Source organism: Falco peregrinus, chromosome 2 (assembly GCF_023634155.1).
Source record: "Falco peregrinus isolate bFalPer1 chromosome 2, bFalPer1.pri, whole genome shotgun sequence".
NCBI classification, from domain to species: Eukaryota; Metazoa; Chordata; class Aves; order Falconiformes; family Falconidae; genus Falco; species Falco peregrinus.
Genome location: NC_073722.1, coordinates 94,980,379 through 95,000,158, shown reverse-complemented (window position 1 = coordinate 95,000,158; position 19,780 = coordinate 94,980,379). Strand labels below are relative to the sequence as shown.

Genomic DNA, 19,780 nt, shown 5'->3' with positions numbered 1-19,780 from the left:
GAGAATCAGGCAATCAGGGGTACTAGTGACAGAGAAGAAAACACAGTGAGGATCGGCAGCTGCAGTATCTACGGCTGCCTGACGTGCAGTGAAACAGCAAATAGTGTCCAGAGGAATGCAAATATGCACAAGTGACAGCAGCACCTGGGTGCCAGCTGCACCCCCACAGTCAGGTAGCTTGGACACATCAAAATCCTCATCTACAGGGATGTGGAGAATTGTAATAGCAAGAACAGGAAAGAGTTAGCAGTAGCAAAAAGTTCAGCTGCTTTAAGGACAGACCCAGGTCCCATCCCCAGCCCTGCCCAGTGCCACAGAGGGTCTCCCAGAGCCAGTGACACGGCCTCCCATCACTCAGCCCATACCCACCTTGAATAATATAGCCTGTCTAGGGCAGCTGCCTCCCCTTCCCAATTTACTGAGTGATCTTGTCATCGTTCCATCCCATCTCCCTTCTGTCTCCCTTTCCAGTCGTGTCCCCCTGCACAGCTGCTCTTGCCCAGCTCTTCTTCATCCTCTCCCAGCACCTAAATAAGGCAGCAAGACTGCAGAGCTCCCAAAAGGACTCCTAAGCTCCAGCAGCCAGATGTGCAGATCTGCCTACAGTGCAGCCTCAGCTATGCTGAGGAAACAAATGACCAGACAGACACGAAAGACCGAACGAAACAGGGCTCTGTGTGCACCCAATGCTGTTTACCCCAGTATTTTTATCCTACAATATTTTAAAATAACCAGCATTACTCTACAACTCCCTGCCTGCCTTGGCAGTGAGGCCCATGGGAAACACTGTTCAATTACTTTTGGTGGGGAGATTTCTCTCTGGGAGTCCCTTAATAAGAAAAAGAAAAAGAGCATTAGAACTTGCAGTAATTCCTTCCCCTACCCTCCAATGAGCAGAACCAGTCTTGTCAGCACATAACCACCACACTCAAAACAGATTTTTAGATGTGGAAATAAAGAAAAGCCTCTTACGTGGTGTCCTCCCACCGCTGCAGACACTGGCTATGAAAGCTGTGGTTACAGAGCGTGGTAAGGATCCCGTTCACAGACTCATCCATCCTCTCCAGGCACACCGTGCACTTTGGGAGCTCTGTCAGATCCATCACAGGCAGGCTGGCCCCCTTCAAAAGAACAAGCAGAGACAAAGTGCTCAGCACCTTCCAATCACCATAAATTAAGTACCCACATCACAAAAAGTCAAAGTTCTCTCCCATTACCCCTGGCACTAGGGTACAAAAACTACAAAGTAACCATGTGAGTCTACACAGTGGTTACAAATTTATTGAAAAACAAGGATCCACGACATTCAACAGATCACAGCCAGGATCCTCTTCAGAGCACCGGCTCCCTCCAGCTGCTGCATCTGCAACCATCCCCATTCTGTTTTCTAGATTTGCTAGACATATGACCCATGGCAGGCTTAGGTCTGAGATGCACAGTGGCGAGGCCAGAGATGCACAGTGGCGAGGCACGAAGCCCCTTAAGTCACCAAATTGTTCCAAGTAGCACTGAAATGGGAAATGGGGTTTGGATCGATGCAGTTAAGCAGTTCTTGTGGTGTTCTGCCCAGTCCAAATAATCCTGTTAGAATTCTCTGAAATACAGGGAAAACAAAACAAATCAAGCTTACATCTTCTGATTTGAAGACTTCAGCCCTTTCTACATACACCAGCTGGCAAACATCCTCCTCTATAGAGTTGAACTGCCGGCCGTTGCATGCCATATAAAAGCTATCTGCATCAGCCTGTGCACAAAACAAAGGAAGCCGGTTAAAAAGAGAAAATTCGCAGCTGATACAACTGAGGAAGAGGAGGAGAAATCTGCCGTAATCCTGTCTTCTCCCCTCCACCCAGCCCTGTAATACCAGAGGAGCCATTTCAGGCTGTCAGCTCGTGCCAGCAGGCATTGCATTTTGGCACCAGGCTTAGTTTTACCACTTGAAGACAAGAAGTGAAGTTCACAGCAGTGACAGCTACTCTGATATTTGAGCATTCAGCAGGAACAACGGATTTCCCTTCAGTATCTGATTTGCCCTTTGTCAGCAATTTCAGTGCATTTGCAAAGCAAATTTGGTCTCTGCAAAAATTTAAGAGGGCCACGTTGCAGGACACATGTATCAGGGAAAGGAACAACAATTTAACTGTGGGAAAGAATCCATTTCACTGGTCACAATTCAGGCATGCTCTGAACTGTGCCTTGCAAAAAGGCAGAACCAAAACAATACCTGTCAAATACATCATCCCTTTTCACCCAGTAACCTCCCCAAACCCTTTCTTTCGCAAATGACTGCACCAGATTGAGGCAAGTTAGCTGAAAGCCACATTCCTGGTCACTCCAGCCTGAAACATAAAGGCCCTCGAGATTTGCTTTTGCTACCTGCAGACACAGCCATTAGAGGTCACTGGGGAACAGGGCTTCAGGGCACTTCCTAAGAAACAGGAATTTTAGGGTGAATTTGGGTAAAAGTTTATGAATTTGCTGCAAGGCTGTTTAGGACTAGATTATTTGCCCATGTAATTTCATATGGCGATACACAAAATGCATCTTTGCAGCTACTACAAATAGCCCCAAACGCACACAAATGCTGCCTCTGCACAACAGACAGGGGAAATATCTCGCACAGCATTCATGGCTGGGGGAAACCTCTCCCTGAACCCCAAAATGAGTCATTTACAGTGGGGGGGGAGAGAAGGTACAAGTGAGAGGGTCCACACAGGAACTAACAGGGGCAAATGCTTAAAGCTACAGAGCTGAAGACGACCTGTAAGCAGCAAACTGTTTTCTGGTCACAAATTCAGCCCCTGGGCTCTCAGTTTTGGGGGCAACTGTCCTTTTCACACTTGTCCTGGTTTCAGCTCAAATAGAATAAATTTTCTGCTCAGTAGCTGGGGCAGTGCTGTGTTTTGGATTTAGTATGAGAATAACGTTGATAACACAGTGATGGTTTTTGTTATTGCTAAGTAATGTTTATACTAAGTCAAGGACTTTTCACTTTCTCAGGCCCTGCCAGCGAGAGGGCTGGAGGGGCATAAGAAATTGGGAAGGGGAACAGCCAGGATAGCTGACCCAAACTAGCCAAAGGGATATTCCATACCATGGGATGTCATACTCAGCATATAAACTCAGGGGAGTTGGTCAGGGCCTGCTGATCGCTGCTTGGGGACTGGCTGTGCATCAGTCAGCGGGTGGTGAGCAACTATATTGTCCATCACTGGGGTTTTTTTCCCTTTTGGATTTTATTCCTCCCTCTCCTTCTCACTACAATTGTTATTGTATTTTAATTATTAAGTTGTTCTTATTCAAACCCACAATTTTACCTTTTTCCTGAACCTCTTCCCCATCCCTCTGCAGGGGTCAAACGGGGAGCGAGCGAGCCAGCTGCACGTTTAGCTGCCAGCTGGGGTTAAACCACACCACCACTGTACTGGCAGTGGCTGTGAGACCACCCAGCTCCTCAGCAAAGCACAAGTTCTCTTCCAAAGCTCCAAAGCAAAGAACAAGTCCTTCCTAAAAACAAAGCCCCACTGGCTGGGTCCTTTCCATTCAGCTCAGTAAAATGCCCACTCTCTTTTTGAATATGTTCTGAGATAGCAGAGAACTGTGTATCCTCACTATTTTTTTTTTTCAAATGTCCTGCCAACAAGAAATAGGATTGGTAGAACACAGCAGTCACTGGCCTCTAGGTCAAGGCATGGGACTGACCTCAGACAGCAGCCCCATGAATTCTCTGGGCAACAGGACAGTACTGTTTCTCTGAGGGTAAAGTACAATCTTGGCTAACAGCTGGCCAGTGAAGCAGGGCAGCACTCCTGACAGCAACTGCATAAGACAGTGCGGTCACTTCTACGGCAAAGGGACTCCCAGCTCTTACCTGCGAGCTAAACTTTATCAGCACCATGTACTGGTTTGGAGTGGAATCTCGGATGATTTTCATGTGCTCAATTACTTCATAGAAGGAGGCCACAAACTTCATCAGGTCATGGCTGGTCATTGTAGCAGGGACCGTGAGGATGCACAGCATGGCGCTGCGCCTTACGTCTTCCTTTAAAGAGGTCATCTTGCTAATAAGACAACAGTGACACCAGTTCATCTCATTCAGAGAGGACAGAGGCATATGGCTGGACACATCACATTTCCAACAGTTGCAGTTAAAACAACAACGTTACTACCAATCTTAACTCTCTTTCGCACATTTGTAAATATTAAGAAAGGGAAGCGAGGGGCTGTGGTAGTGTCCAGCGTACCCACGTGAAACTATAATCCTTTGCTAAAGAGTAAAACTGGGCAGCTCCAATAAACAATGGTTTTGTCAGGGATCATTTGACATATGTTCTTCTACAAAAACAGTTGAAGCTGGCAAGCCACAGATGCTCAGGACTATTCCTGGAACAAGCGAGCAATGTTTGTAACTATTTCAAATGGCCATTTTGTGTCTCCTGATAGCTTTCAGGAAGACCTGAAATGGAAGTGCTCACGAAATTATAGAGGAAGAGTGTGGAATTGTAACCCCTTATATATTGGATGAAACCTCCTGCCTCAGACAGCTGCCAGGACCCCACAGATCACAGTTTAACTGTGGGATCCCTTGAGATGCTGCCTTCAAATGTCATTTTTTTAGGAACCTGCACTCATCTTATGCTCTTACAGCCCCTGGTACAAGTCCTCTCCACCTGGAGCTCGGGGGATCCAAGCTCCTCAAGCTCCACCATTAATGCAAGGCACCCTCTGCTCTCCTGGGTGCGAGTCACCCTTCCTGTTTGTCCCAGCTCAAGAGCCACAGCCCTGGGGCTACCGACTCACCCTTCTGGGTGGAGGCATCATTCAGTAGCACTGTTCCCACTAGAGCTACAATTAGTCAAGCATCCTTACTTTGTTTTGTACAGATGCATAATGCCGTGAACTATTTCAACTGAAGGATTCCCACTGAAGAAGGAAATCTGGTCAGGGAGCTGTTTTGAAGGTGAGTCTGGAGCAGCTTCACGCTCTTTACTTTGATCGTCATGTTTATTTTTGTCCTCGGCAGATGCAGCCTCTGAAGATTTTCTTCCTTCCACAGCAGATTTTGTTTCATCTTTTACAAATCAGAATTTTCCACATTACTAATGGCGCATCAGAAATACCTGCTGTTCCCTAAGCACAGCCTGTGTGTACACAACAGCACACTGAGAAGTCAAATCACAACTCTGGAAAGCAGCAGAATGAGACAGTTCTCCTCTTTACTGTCCCAGGGGAAATTCCAGAGCCGCCAGGCATCCAGGGCGAGCCCCTGGCAGGACGCTGCAGATCCAGCTAGGCGAGCTTTGTACCAGTGAAATCCCAACAGGCACCAGTACTAACACCAGGAACGGTTTGCTAAGCAGGGGCAAGGAGCCGGCTGCTCATCCTGTGCTGCTCAATGGCAGCTTGGATGTTTGGCAAGACTTGGTGCTTCCATCTTTAAACTTCCTCCCTACCAGGGAATTTAAGCACCTGCAGAGTGGACTAGTCTCATGGCTACAGATCAGCAATGCTGGCAAGCAAAACACTAACCAGCCCACAGCACAGCCTAAAATAAATTCAATTAAACCCTTATGGAGTGGGAAATGTTTGCCAGGAATGACCAGCTCTCCCATACGGACCCTAGCACACATTCCTTAATTTTCTAGTTACTTCCCCAAGCACCACAACCGACCCAAGCCCCACAACCGACCCAAGCCCCAGCCACACCTCCACTGTCCCCACACTGGCAGAGCTGTCACCCACCCGGGTAACACCTGCTCCCCTTCCACAACAAAGGGCCACCACACCAGCAGGGCAGGTGACAAACAGGGACCCCAAAAAGCTCATCACCCACACCCGAGGCTGGTACCTGGCCGCGGCTGGATAGTCTCAATGATCACATCGGTCATCTCCCTGCGGCCCAGGTGCTGGTGGAGGATGGCCGCCCGCTCCCCCGGGCCCTTCCCCTCCAGGCAGGACGGCACAGCCGGGGCCGCCCCTGTGCCCTCCGCGGCCATCTCCGGAGCTAGGCAAGAAAAAGGAGGCGTTGGGACAGGGCGGTGGCAGCGGAGCTCCGGTACCGGGAGCCACCGGGAGTCACCGGCAACACCGGCACGGAGACCCCCACCCCCTGGGACCGCGGACAAGGCGCAGCCCCCTGCCCCGCCCCGGCGGCCAGGGCTATCCCGCACCCGGGCCCAGGCCCCCGCGGGGGGGCCCCGCGCGGCGCCGCGGAGACTCACCGGCCGCGCTGTAAGCGAAGCCCGCGGGCAGCGGCGAGTGCTCGGCCAGCTCCAGCCGGATCACCACCAAGGACACGCTCATGGGCCCGGGCACCACAAACCGCCGCCGCGCTCCGAGGAGGCCAAGGAGATGAAGCACCGCTTCCGCCTCCCGCACCTTTCCCCTCTGACCCCGCCGGGGTCACGCCGGCGACGCGATGACGTAAAGGCGGCGACGCGGCAGCGGACGGTGTGGGGGGTTGTGAGTTGCGCCTAGCTGCTCCTCGCGAGACTTCCAGGTGTGTTCTCGCGAGTCTTGGGGGCTGTGGTGGGCCGGCGCCGTGAAGCGTGGCCTCTGCCTGGCAAGGCTGCGCCGGGCCCGGGCGCGGAGAGGGGGTTCGGGGGGGCCGGAGCCCCCGGGGGTGATTGCAGGGCTGGGAGCAGGGCTGGGGTGCTGGGTGTGCATGTGGGGGGCCACAGGCCCCAGTACCGTGGCAGCATAGCTAAGCTGCAGGGTCCAGGCCCTGTCCCCTCAGACTGAAGCACAGCCCCCCCCTCCCGAAAAATAAATAAAAAAAATAAATAAACTCTTTATTCCTTTCCCCTCACACCTGACACGCTGATATCTTGCAGCTCAGGGCTGTGCCAGGCTTTGGTATGGCTCATGCTGAAGTAAAAAAACCTAAAAGACAGCTCAGCCCTGGAAATAAGGACTTTGCTTCATGGCGCAGAGCTTTCCGTGAAGGGTAAAGGATATCCCTGGATAATCAAAGTAACACCAGTGTCTTGCAGCCAGTACAATATGTCTGTGAACCCCTCCCAGCATCGTCTGGCATCATAAGTAACTAGCAAGTCTGGCTTCATGGACATCTGAATCAATAGACAATAGCAACAAAAATATTGCAAAAAATACAGTTGCTTTGCAAAGTTTTGCTATGATTAGGAATTGGTAGTGTGTGCTTTAGCAATGGGTAAAATCATGTTGTACCCCAATGTTTGAAGGGTCTAAGAACCCTGTGTAAAAGCTCATCTGGGGTGGCCCAGTCTGGCTGGGACACTTCATGAGCACGAATAAATATTTACCCTTTTAATTCTGTACTTTGCATCCTACCCTCTCTCCTCAGTGGGCACGGGCCAGTTGTGAATTTTCCCAACGTCCTCCGAGCAGTTTGCAGCATGTACCTGAGGAGCGTTGCCCGCACCCCTTACCTGCTCTGTGCTGGGATCTGGCAGCACCTGCAGGGGTTAATCCGGCGGAGGCAATCTGCATGGTGCCGCTATAAAGCTGTGATCTTTGATGCCAGCGGAGTGCTCCTCCCGTCCCCTTGCAAGACAGCCACAGGTGTGTATTCTCATTTCTTATTTGCTCCTGTTGTTTCTATGCAAGGAGGGAAAAATAAATTTCAGGCGTCCCTGTCAGCCACCTCTGGTTCTGGTAAGACAGCCAAGAACTTGAGGTGATGGCGATGGTCCCCTGTTGTGACCATCAGAAGTGCTAGAACTGGCAGTGACCAGCAACCGTGCTGACAGCTCCAGGTCAGAGCCTGAACCCACCTGGTAATGAAACTCCCGTAGTGACACTGGCTGATGCCACACAACGCTGGTACAGCCCTTCAGCCCACTTTAAGCACACTGTGTTTCCATCCCAAGGGCACCACACCAAAAAACAGAGGTGAGGTGCTTCAGCTGGGGGAATGCCCGAACTTCTCTCTGCGAGTGGGTAAATGACCCCAGTCCAGCATGTCAGCTCTCACGAGTGCTGGTCGATCAGACCTTGGAGGATTTCAGGCTAGTTTCCCAGTTCTGATGACGCCATACGTGCTCTTTCCTAGCTTTCTTACTTTTCTTTATGTAGACTGGGAGGCCCACAATTGTATTCCAGCCGGCACCATCCAGCAAGCTATACGCTCTGGAGGGGAAAGTAGTCCCTCTCTGAAGTACACAAGAGGAGAGCTGACGACTGTGGAGTTTTTGCAGGAATTGGGACAGCAGTGCTTTGAGATTGTAAGCCAACTCCCCCCTCCTCTCTTTGTGCTTCCTGACTGCAGGAAAATGGAATCCTGCAATGTAGTGGTTCAGTGAGGAGAGAGGAGCTTTTAAAAGAAATCTTTTGATGGAAGGTTCTGGATTTACCATCTAGGAAGCATTGCTGTCTGATCAGGGCAGACTTTTCACTGACATCATCATTCTAGTACCCAGACAGGATGGTCAGCTGAATTCGCCTTCACTTCCACCAGCTTCTTCCTGCACATTTAATAACTTTTTTATTTCAAAACACCTCTAAGGTCAGCCAAGGTGAGAAGTCAGAGAGTCAGAAAACAGCTGAAAGGCTTTTGCTGTTAGTTCATACATGGAGGTGCTTGATGGATGGAGAGCATGGTCTCCAGGGAGCGTTCTTAAGATCAGTAGAGGCCCCTCCACCACAGCTCCAGGAACACAGTGCAAGAATCCTCCTCTGAGTAAAGTATTTTTGAAACAGCTCAGTCTAAAATGCAGATTCCTTTCCTGCCTGCTGAATGGTAAAGCAGTTTATTTACCTCTAACCTGCCCTGAGTCTGTGGCAGGCACAGTCCTAGTGCATTTCTTTTTCCCAAAATCAGCCCTTTATCTCTGCAGCTGCTTCTGTAGAATTAGTGAATTACTAATTCTATAGAATTAGTTTATTCTGTAGTATAAACGCTTGTTTATTTGGTCCACTTGGTTTAGCTGGGAGATTCACTGACGGCTTCTGCTGCCAAAGGAAGTAGGACAGCAAGATAAGATGATCAGGGAACGTACCTACCCAACCACTCTTATTTTCCTCCTGCTTAAAAAACATTAATGGCTAATTATCGTTCTTGGGGTTTCTCTGGTTTCTTAGGCAAATGTCCGTGTTCCAGTGGACTCTTTTCTCTCGCACTTAATCAGAAATGAGATGATGACACAGCTCCCCATAATGGCAGAAGCAGTACAGTGTATCCGTGCAGAAGGTCTTAAAACAGCTCTTCTAAGCAACAACTTCTGTCTGCTGAATGGGGAGAGCTTTCTGCCCCTAGATGAAAAGCATTTTGATGTGGTAAGCCTGGACGGATTCTAAAATGCATTTCTGTACCTATGTCTATGGAAAGCTGCAACTGAAATTCTTTACATGCAGGTACCAAATGAATGGCAACCAGCAGCACCTGTTAGTAGACCTAGATGTAGCAGTCTGTGAAAATGTTTCCTGGTGTAATTCATTGTAGCAACTGGGCCGTGAAGAGGGTCTGAGTGAGTGGCGGGTACTTGTGCATTTGAAAATTCATTATAAAATGCCCATGCAACCACAAGTGAACATGTAACAGGCATAGGCAGCAATGTTGATAAAGGACTTGGAAGCTGGAGCGCTATGCAAGAAATAATGTTATTACCCAGTGCCCCTGCCTACGTTATATTTAGTCCTTTTAAAGCTTGTTGCATCCCAAAAGAGTTGCAAAGCATCCCCTGTGCTACAAACAATTCCACTACTCCAACATGCTGATCTGTCTGAGCTGCAGGTGCAAAGATGAAGCAGAAGATTAGCCATGAACCACGAGGCTGGTTCAAGTGGCTTCACTTTAACAGGCAGCTCCAAGGGCTCAACTCAGCATGATAGAAAATTTGCTTTTTTGTGTGCCCCGACTCACATGTTTGAATTTCAGGAGTTTATTCGTGATGTGAGTTTGTTTTGTAGCTTTGATTAAGACGATGAGATATGCAAAGAGTCGTCATATCAACACATTTAAAACCTGGGACTATTTAAAGTCATCTTGTCAACATTAAGTCATTATCAACTCAGCTTTCTGTGCGTTACACTAGTGACACTGGTGCCTATGAAGTTCTCTTAGTGGAGGGATGCTCTGTTGTGATGCTCTGTGGTACTTTTCATCCCAGACTGTTTCAAAGCACTTCAATAACCATGGCCTATCCAGTGTCATCACTCATGCGGTGTGGCTCTTCTGTAACAGCAGGCAGCAGCTCTGCACAGTAATTAGTGGGGAAAAAAATTACTTGAATGTGGATTTCCATTAGCATGGGCTTTGATATCTATCTAATAGATTAATTTTTATTCCTAGAGTGTCCGTCAGTGCAGGGGTGAAATCTTTCTTGAATTTTTTATGGTTGTGAGGGCAATGTGAGTATTCAGAGACTGACTCAATAATTTCTTGATCCCGATTTGGGCAGATGATTATGGTCAACATCTCTGCTGCTGTGAAGATCTCTTTGCCATGGTTGATAGGTGTGATGGTCAGGGCACCGCTTTTCAGATCGTTTGGAAGGTGGTACAATCCCAGGCTTTCTTGGACAGCATTGAGCAATTGGTTCAGCACAGTCTGGGATGTCCAGTGAGCCTCCCATATCATAAGATCTCATTGGATATCTTCCATCCGAGGACTGGCTGATCCTGTTCAGCTCATTTGAGCTGACAGAGCCACAGCCAAGGCAGTTTGCACCCACACAGTCACTTGAATCACATCCTATCCAGCTCTGTCAGCCCTCCATTACCCGTGTCCTTTATTTCACATGTTAATTAGATTGTTAGTCCCTTTCCCACCCTCCATTTCCAGCTCTGCACAGCTGTTTGTGGTCACAGTGGGCTCATGCATAATCCATTTGTTGTTGCTGTAGATGGTTGAATCTTATCGGGAAGGAATGTGCAAGCCAGATCCTCGTATCTACAAGCTGTGCTTGGAGCGCTTGGGCGTTCAGCCCCAGGAATCTATCTTCCTCGACAACAGCAGCCAGAACCTAAAAGCAGCAGCCCAGCTTGGCATTAAAACGGTGAAGGTACAAAGTGCAACCAGGGCATGGTTTGGGGTATGGTTTTTAAGTCCAGAGCTGTGTTTGACTTGAACGGCTCAGAATTTTCAAATGGTAGTGGCAGACTTGTGTTGCCAAGCCTTTTGTTCCGGCCTGTCCTTATTCCTACAGGATGTGGCAGGGTGAAAGGGGAGGATTGCTGCCAAAGTCTGCACTGGTCTGTTTCATTCATGGCTCTAAACCCTACAGCCAGCGTAACCTTGGAGAAATCGCTTCTCCTTTATGGACCTCGGTTCCCTATTAGAGAAACAGCCTTAACTGCATGGTTGAGACAACCACATCCACCTGATGGAGAAAATAAGACACATTTAATAGATTTCTAGAAGCTCTGAGGCTTCATGGGTCTCTCAGCTGGGGACTGACTAGTTAAATCCCAGGCTTTGGAGATAGTGAGCACAGGGGTTTTACTTTGCTGAGGGGACTTCTGGGGGAAGGGCAAGCATGGGACTGGTGGGAAGAGTGATCTCTGCTTCCCTGGACTGCACACAGGGAATTCCAGCTCTTAGTCCAGCTGTCCAAGTGCCTACTGTAACAGGTGTGTCTCTGGGACAGAGACCAAGGCGGGAGGCTCAGTGAGTATTGGTAAGAGTGCTCTGTGTTGGCTGGGAATGACCCCTGTGGCGTAGTGGATCAGTGCTCTTGGACTCACAGATAAATGCATCACAAGTGTGCAGAGCTCTTTCTTGTCCAGGCAGTTTTATTTTTAACTATCACCCAGTGTTATTCTATCCCTCTGCTTTCAGGTTGATGATCCAGCAGGAGCACTCAAAGAGCTAGAAACTTATCTGGGTTTTCCTTTGAAAGGGTTTGTTCCATATACTCGTTCAGTGAGACTGGGTGCAGAAATTCCAAAAGACCATCTGCAAAAGTACCTTGAAAATGTTCTTGGTGACCATGCAACAGGTATTGCAGTGCTTTTTGCTCTTCAGTAGGCAAGCTTACATATTCTGGAGCCATTGGCTCTTTCCATCATACAACAGGTGCATTGAAGAATAATATTAATGAAAGGCTCCTAATTTCCAAGCGAATGGGACAGCCATTCACATTTCAGTGATCTGATGCTGTTTCCAGAAATGGGAAACAACATTTTAGGACTTCCTCATTTGGGAGGGGTTGAGCACAAGTTGCCAAAGAAATACCAGGAATATTCGTGGCCTGTGAGGCATCTGTGAGCTACTGCCATGCTCCCCAGGGATTTGGGACACTAGAGCAAGGTGTAGGTCCCTGATTGCTGCAAGTGGCGTTTCAGACCCAGGCACAGGAAGGGGAAGTAAAACCTCAAGAAGTGGTGAGAAATAATCCCAGCTCGTGCTTCTGTCTGCTGACCTTCTGCTCTCAACTCTTCAGGCCCACTAGTGTTACGGCAGTTTGGCCACAGACAGTCCACCCGGACCTATTCTGTCAAGTTTGGAGGTTGCTTGCTGGTGCTGAAGAAGGAGCCCTCTGACAGCCTGCATCCCTCAGGCCCTGCTGTCAGAAGGGAGTACAGGTGAGAAGGCAGCTGTGCTCCTCATGCCAGCTCAGCGGGGAAGACATGTAGGAGATCCCAAACAACCCCATCCTAGGGAGAGTGCTCTATTTCAACCCTGGCTTTTCTGTTCCACATCACACATCTGCCTCCCACGTTGTCCTTCCCTGCGTTTTGCACAGCTCGATATCCTGATCTGTGGTTTGTCCGTTTGCTACAGCTAGCATGAGCAGTCCTGGATTAAGAGACAAGGCTGTGCTACCGCCCTGCAGCTGGCGGTGAGCGTGCAGTTAGGACCATGCCTGTGAAAAGCAACCTCCCCACTCCTGCACTATGATCCTTCCAATCCATGGAAGTACACCACAGCTCTCCCAGCACACGCTGGGAGACGCAGGATCATACTGTCACGTCTGGCACCTTAGGTGGGAGAGAGGTTGCAGCACAACACTGCAGCTGTGCAATGAGGAGCCCCGTGCTGAAGGGCTCGTGCTGCAAACCAGTTTGTGGTGCTGGAGATCGCTGCCTTAGCAGTGAAACAGCAGGGCACTTGCAGTTGTGATCTCCCTTTGGTTTTCCAGGGTGTATTGGATAGGTCTTGGGACTCTGGGCCATATGAAGATTTTGCTGTGCTTCTTTCACCTACCCCCAACAATATTATCTTAGTGTTTTTAAAACTGAGCACAGGGCTCCAATGTTGTGTGTGTGCCTAGCAGCAATGCAGTTCTAGTGTTGATTCCCTAATACCTTTCTGTGCTGACATGGCTCTCTGACTCACCCTGGCAGGGTACTGAAGGCACTCTCTGAGGCTGGTGTTCCTGTTCCCACTGTACTTGCCCTCTGCGAGGACAGAAGGTAATCTTGTCCCTCAGCTTTTGCTCTGTGCTTGACGACTTCAGCCAGATTCCTGCAAAGATGAGGAGAGGAGAGAAAAGGAGCCAGACCTCACAAAGTGCACTGATCTAATTAGTGTTTGCCCAGTCTCACGCTAGAGGAGCCTCTAGAAGTTCAAAGGACAGTAACACTGTTATTTGGCTTGGTTTAGATGTGTCCTATTTTAGCAATTAATCACAATGCTGTCTTCCTTTGAAAAGCAGCTATAAAACAATGTTGTAGGGCTTCCGGCTGATTTAGGATGCTCAGGTTTCCAATAAGGACTTGATTTTTCTCACTGCCAGACCTCACGCTCGCCACGAGAGCTACAGCCATGATAGCAGCAAATCTGCAGCCACGACACCCTGTGTAGCCTGCAGTTGGCACAGCTCCACTCAGATCTCTGCTGGCTGTGGTAATGAAGTCTCTGCACTGCAGTTAAATCTGTGTCCACTGCTCGTGGTGTTCAATTGCAGTCTGACAGCCTGGCTCCAGAGCCCACTGCAGGGGAGGCAGGGAGACAGTTGGTGCTGTACCCTGGCCCCAATCTCAGCTTCCTGGGGCTGGAGGGACCAGGACTAACCATGCTACAGCTGTGTGCCACCACCTGGCATCCTGTGCTGGGCTTGAGCCCAGGCTGCAGTGTGAGTGCTCAGGTGCTGTTGAGGCTGCTCTTCACCTTGCCATGCTGTGAGGCCTGGAGGGCATGTTCAAAATGCAGGTGAGACTTGAGGAGTGGTAGGTAGCAGGATTAACTTCAGGCTCACTGGTTTCACCTTGCTTCCCCAGCACCCTGGGCACACCTTTCTACCTGATGGAGCACTGTGCTGGCCGCGTCTACAGCGATGTCTCCCTCCCTGAGTTGCAGCCGAGCCAGAGGAGAGCTATTTATGCTGCCATGAGTCAAGTCCTCTCCAAGATCCACAGCGCAGACCTCAGAGCAGCTGAGCTGGAGGACCTTGGGGAGCACAGTAAGAGAAGGCTATGTATCCTCTATCACTGTTTTCTTCTCCTGTGTGTCAGCATTTCAAGGGATAGGCTCAGATATGGGACTTGGGCCAAAGCTGGGGGGCAGTTGGGAAAGTAAAGATGCGCAGCAAAGTGTCCGAATCCACAGGTGTGGTGGGAAGGTGTGGAGAGCTGGTTTAGATCCTCCAGGTCTGTGTTTCCTCTTAGTAGTCCCCAGAGCTTCCTGCCGTGAGGAAGAGTTGTACTCTGGGTGCAGGAGTTACTTGTTTGCTGCCATCTCTGACCAAACTTCCTCCAGTCTCTCTGCAGAGCTATCTCAGCTTCTTGGAGTTGGTGAACTTACATTTTTGTCCAAGGTCTGATTATTTCCACCAGAATATCAAATCCAGTGCCCAGTTAGGAATATATGAGACCCCTGGAAATCACAATGAAACTCTTGGAGCTTATTTCAGAGTGCTGGACTGAGATCTGCCTGGCTGTTTGACTTTTTCTGCATGCATCTTTTATGCATCCCTTTTGAAGCCTCTTTGTGCCAGTCAGTCCCTTTCCCTGAGAGCCTTTGTTTCTCTGTTACAGGTAATTACATTCAGTGGCAAGTTGAGACCTGGACAAAGCAGTATCGAGCTGTGGAAACTCACGTTATCCCAGCAATGGAGAGACTGATTGAGTGGCTGCCTCTGCATTTTCCTGAATCTCAGAAGACAACAGTTGTGCATGGTGATTTCAGGTACTGCTTGGCTGACAGCACTGCCCTGGAGCACATCCCAGGCAGCAGAGAGGGAGAGAGAGTGTAAAGCAATATGCAGACTCCAAAGAGGTGCTGAGTTGAGCTGGCACAGCAGCTCCAGAGCACTCTGAAAGCTGGGCTCTGGGTCAAGTTCAGCATTGCTCAGGTAACAAGATCTAGAGAGCCACAAGCCCTTCACATCTATCATGAGAAACATATCCCAAGAGCTCTGGCTGGTGCTGTCTTGCACCCAGAGCTCTAGTGTTTTCCCCAGTGTTTGTCTGCTTACTGATCTGTGGCCGTTTAAAGCAGTGTCCATAGGAGAGTGGAGAAACTAGGGGCAGGAACTGGAAGCCTGGCCTCCTGATGTCTAGTTCTAATCTTGCTGCCTCATTGGTGGTTCAGAGTTTCTTTGCCCAGCAGCTGCAAGCACTGTTCTAACACTGGGGGGTCATCAACTGTTTCTGGAATCCTAGAACTCGGTCCTGGTGCATCTTACTAATGATAATTTGGTGCTGAAAGAGTTTGGGTGGCTGGTGAGATGCTGCAGGACATATGGGAAAACCTGCCAGTGTTACAGGAGAAGTCAGGCAGGAGCGTGGTGGCTGGGGACAGAGGTGAGGGATGCTGAGAGCTACTTCTGTGCTGTCAGACCCTGGCTGCCAGGGCTGCGAGGCTCCTTGCAGGCGTGTGCCAGTTCTGGGCCAAGGCTCCTTCCGGCAAGGTTGAGTGCACACAGTTCCAGTGTGAATGGAGGCTGGTGAGCTCTCTGCAACCTGGCAGGATGGCTGCCCTCTGTTTCCTCCTCAGTAGGCTGCTGCCCTCTCCTGGGGCTCAAACTGATGAAGGCTGTACTATGCATAATCTACAGAAAGTAACAGTCCAGGGCCTGGCGTTACTGTGTGCCTTTGAAATGACCAGAAGATCTCTCTGGATGGTGACTTGCCTGCTTCACTTTTTAGTTAGCCTGTCCTGTAACATCTGTTAATGAGCTGAGGCTCTGAATAACTTGGTTTCATTCTTGAAAGTACAGTTCAGTTCATCAGTAATGAGGGAGTTCACTACTGAGTCACCTTCATCCACCCTGACCTATGCTTGCAGAAATTAGTGTTTCACTTGTGCAGCCTCCCAAAGGACTCAGCAGTTTTTGAAGAGAGTGAAGAGCACTGGAAAGCACCTACTGCTGCTGAGCGTTGGGATTTTTTTTTCCCCCCTCTTAAGACTTTTCTGATCTCTTTTTCCCTCTGATACAGGATGGACAACCTGGTCTTTCATCCAGACAGGCCAGAAGTCCTTGCTGTCCTTGGCTGGAAGCTTTCAACTCTAGGAGATCCCATCTCTGATTTGGCGAATAGCTGTATGGCCTACTTCCTGCCACCTCACTTTAATGCACTGAGAGGTACAGAGAAGGGCAAGGTCACATTTGACACAGAGAGAGAGGAACCAGAGTTCAGAAACAGATTGGCTTCTGCCTAGAGAGCTCAGCTGACAGTTGGGCTCATTGCAGCTGGAAAGAGCTGTGGGCTTTGTACCGTATTCCCTGCTCTGCCCTTTCTCCCCTCCACGAAGAACCCTCCATCCTGGGAAACATCTTTCTGCACGTGCGTAAGCTCTGTGCCATGGTCACCCCACCCCCAGTTTGCCTCATATCTGCCACCTGTTTGGCAGATACTCTGCCACACACTCCCTGTCCTCGCTGGTGCACGTGGAGCTCTGTTAGCAGCCATGTCAGGGATGGCCCCAGAGGGGAGTGCCCTGCTTCACAGCTTGCAAAACTGCCTTTAAAAGTTAGTTTTGATTATTTTCCCTCTCATTATAGCTGTGAAGCTGGGGAACTCTTTTGGGTGCGAAAGCTGTGAACCAGGCCAGCCCAGAAGGGGATGTCCACAAAGTTATACACTTGTTATAAAGAAAAATATAGTTAAACCAAGAGGAAAATGGTTCCATCACTAGGAGGGAGATCAGTCAGTCACTGCTTTCGCAGTCTAACCCTACTGAAGAAACTGCCCTGTATGCATTTCACCTACGTGGGCTGGTGCCAAACCAGTATGGAAACAGTATGGCAGCAGTGCAGGTGTTGGATGGGTGCAGGTGTCTCTGCTGCTCCACAGCTACGTGGCTCTGCCACAAGCCTCACTACAGCCCTAGAAAGCTCTGAGCTCCTCACTAGCTGCTGACTCACTGTTGCCTCTTCACATCTTCCAGGCTTGAGGAAGCGTGATTTGGGGCACCTGGGAGTCCCCACGGCAGAGGAGTATTCCCAGATGTACTGTGGCCACATGGGAGTGGAACACCCTGAGAACTGGAATTTCTACATGGCCTTTGCCTTTTTCCGACTGGCTGCAACGCTGCAGGGACTCTACAAACACTCTCTGGCAGGTGAGGAACACAGCCACGCCAGCTCTGTGCTGCACAGGTCACAGAGCACAGACACACGAGCACCGCTGTGGGAACAGCCCTCACACTGAACCGGGAGAGGTCGCACCGGCAGCACGTGCTGCAGGGTTTGGGTGCTCCTGGCTGTGAATCCTGAGAGCTCTGAAATTCCAGGTGCTACAGCAGTGTGGCACATCTGGAAGTCCTGGGCTTTCAGCATAGAGTTCTAATGGGAAATAAGGGCTCAAAATGAGAGATCTTGTTTCACCTCTGTGTTTGGAGATGAGTGACCTGGAAGCAGTCATCCAAGCGAGTTATTGCTGCATGTGGTCAAGAGGGATGGGAACAGTGTCCTGTAAGGCACAGAGCTCCCCCCCTGCTCCAGCAGAGGCTCTGGAGGGTGTGAGGCTGCTATAGCCTCTCAGACAGGCTGTATTGTGTCAGGTTGTGTCCTGCAAACAGAAAAAAGGGCCAAAGGCTTTTCTCCAGCAGCTGCTTTTTGCTGGATGTGAGGTCTGGTCTGTTCCTGTTTGCTGTTTGTGCTGATCACAGGTTGCTGTGTGATCTTATTTCTTTCATGGGAGAACTGAGCAGAGGCCAGAGTTCAAAGGTTGGAGCCATATCCTACAGGTTGAGCTCTCAGACCTTCGAACTAAGCACCGGCCTTTGCTGGGAGACTCAGAAGCAGAGAGGTGGTGTGAACTCTCAGTGGTGTTTATCTGCATACATCAAGTCTGTCTTGAGAGTCTTTATCAGATAAAACTGAGATGTTGTTTTCATATTCCTTGTGGCTCCCTGAGTCCTGCTGGGCTGGCCCAGACAAGGGCACACAGCGCTGTTTGGGATGTGACTATGTAACGTGGGCTCTCTCAAACAAGTGTGTCCTGTTCTTCCCTTGTCCCCAGGGAGACTAGCCCCAGGTGAAAGCAGCCCAGAGGATGCAGAGTTCGTGGCTGACCTGGCTTGGGAGTTCGCCATAAAGGAAGGATTCCGTGTGTTTGACAGCCTCCCCACCACAAAGCTTCTCGCACGACGTTACAGTACCTGGGCCAGGCAAGGGCCGTTCCTCAGCAGGAGCTATGGAACCTGCCTGTGTCCTGGGGCTCTGGCTGTGCCCAAAGTCCCCCCAGTCACTCCCCCCAGCAACCAGCTGGGGATGGCCTAGGGTCTTTACTGCAAGCTGGAAAACATCATGGGCATCCAGTGGGGTTCTCTGATTTCCCAGTCTGAATGGACTCTACATCCTCTGGTAGAACTGAAGGTTGTTTTGCTGCATCTGCATCAGGGCGGGGGGTCGTGGCATGCCTCTGAGTGCCCTTGCTTTCCTGATCACATCAGATATTTGGCATTCATAGAGTCTGGTGGCTTGGAGAAAGAGGGCTGGGTTCCCATTACCCGCTACATGAGAGTAGCAGAGTTTATATTCTGGGCTACAGCAGTTTCAGAAGCTGGCACACCCAAGATGAGCACATTAATGCCAGCCCAGCTGTAATCACTGGTGCCACTCCACCAAGGTCCTGCCATCAATGTTAATAAGGTCCCCAGAGCTTGGCTGGGCTTGGGCTTTTCCACACCTGCCAGTCCAGCGCTTGCTCGTTCCCTTCCCCTGTCAGGGGGAAGCGTTGCTGCTGCTACCTGGGAAAGGCTAAGTTAAATCTCTTTGTAAGAGTCCCTACCAGTGCTTCCTTGGGAGGTCGCTCATGCAGGGCAGGGAGCTGCTCACATCTCCACAGCTTCATTTCCTCCTTGTGGTCTCTTATCCTCCTCTCCCTGGCAAGGGCTGTCCCTGCCAGCAGCTGCCTGCCCAGTAATAAGCCAGCAGCGATCGGCAGTGCAGGCTCTGGCATGCCACTTGGACTTTGGCCTTGCCACTGTCCTGGGCTCTCCTGTGCAGAGCAGATGCTGCTGCAGGCCTGAACTCTCAAAATGAAGGGACACTGGTCATTCCCAGTATGGTGGTGAGGAAGCAGAAACCAGCTACCAAAGTGACTTGCCCATGGTCATGTGGTGGATCAGTGGCAGAGGTGGGAGTAGCAGCAGCTCTCAAACTGTAGAGTTTTAATTCCACATCTCCTTCTGCCAGTGCAAGTCATGTCAATACGCAGGTATCAGGACATGCGAGTCCCCTGCCCAGGCTCTGCAAACTGTCTGGTTTCTCTGTGCTTCCTACTTCCCAGTGCTGCTGGTGGCCAGTGTGGCTCAGTGAGCTCCTGGCTCTGGGCTGGCTGGTGTTGCAACAGGTTTGCTGGGAGTGGTGTCATAAGTAATCATTCAGAAGGCTGTATCATGAAAGCAAACATCACTGTCCTTGGGTTGCTAATGAGATTATATTCTTAATGTATTCTAGTGACATTA

At 50.0% G+C, this 19,780-nt stretch overlaps 2 protein-coding genes across 3 annotated transcripts in view; one reads left to right on the top strand and one right to left on the bottom strand.

The window, feature by feature from the left end:
• Positions 1–6,408, bottom strand: part of BRAP (BRCA1 associated protein) — a 16,809-nt gene extending 10,401 nt beyond the window's left edge. Inside the window, exons 1-6 of the mRNA XM_055796919.1 lie at positions 6,222–6,408; positions 5,849–6,004; positions 4,870–5,071; positions 3,872–4,061; positions 1,631–1,744; positions 973–1,121 (exon numbers count right to left, since the gene is read on the bottom strand). Coding sequence (XP_055652894.1) covers positions 973–1,121; positions 1,631–1,744; positions 3,872–4,061; positions 4,870–5,071; positions 5,849–6,004; positions 6,222–6,303 — 893 coding nt within the window. The 5' untranslated portion in view covers positions 6,304–6,408. The remainder of the gene's footprint in view (positions 1–972; positions 1,122–1,630; positions 1,745–3,871; positions 4,062–4,869; positions 5,072–5,848; positions 6,005–6,221) is intronic.
• Positions 6,406–19,780, top strand: ACAD10 (acyl-CoA dehydrogenase family member 10). 2 transcript variants are annotated; one of them, XM_027787036.2, is made up of 14 exons: positions 6,406–6,499; positions 6,834–6,972; positions 7,325–7,542; positions 8,056–8,204; positions 9,061–9,255; positions 10,824–10,982; positions 11,759–11,918; positions 12,363–12,504; positions 13,267–13,335; positions 14,143–14,324; positions 14,899–15,049; positions 16,303–16,448; positions 17,255–17,428; positions 18,331–19,780. In XM_027787036.2, exons 3-14 carry the CDS (start codon positions 7,377–7,379, stop codon positions 18,588–18,590), a joined length of 1,953 nt encoding a protein of 650 aa, XP_027642837.1. In that variant the 5' UTR covers positions 6,406–6,499; positions 6,834–6,972; positions 7,325–7,376; the 3' UTR covers positions 18,591–19,780. The 2 variants fall into 2 exon arrangements, with proteins under 2 accessions (XP_027642837.1, XP_027642838.1); XM_027787037.2 differs by lacking the exon at positions 13,267–13,335.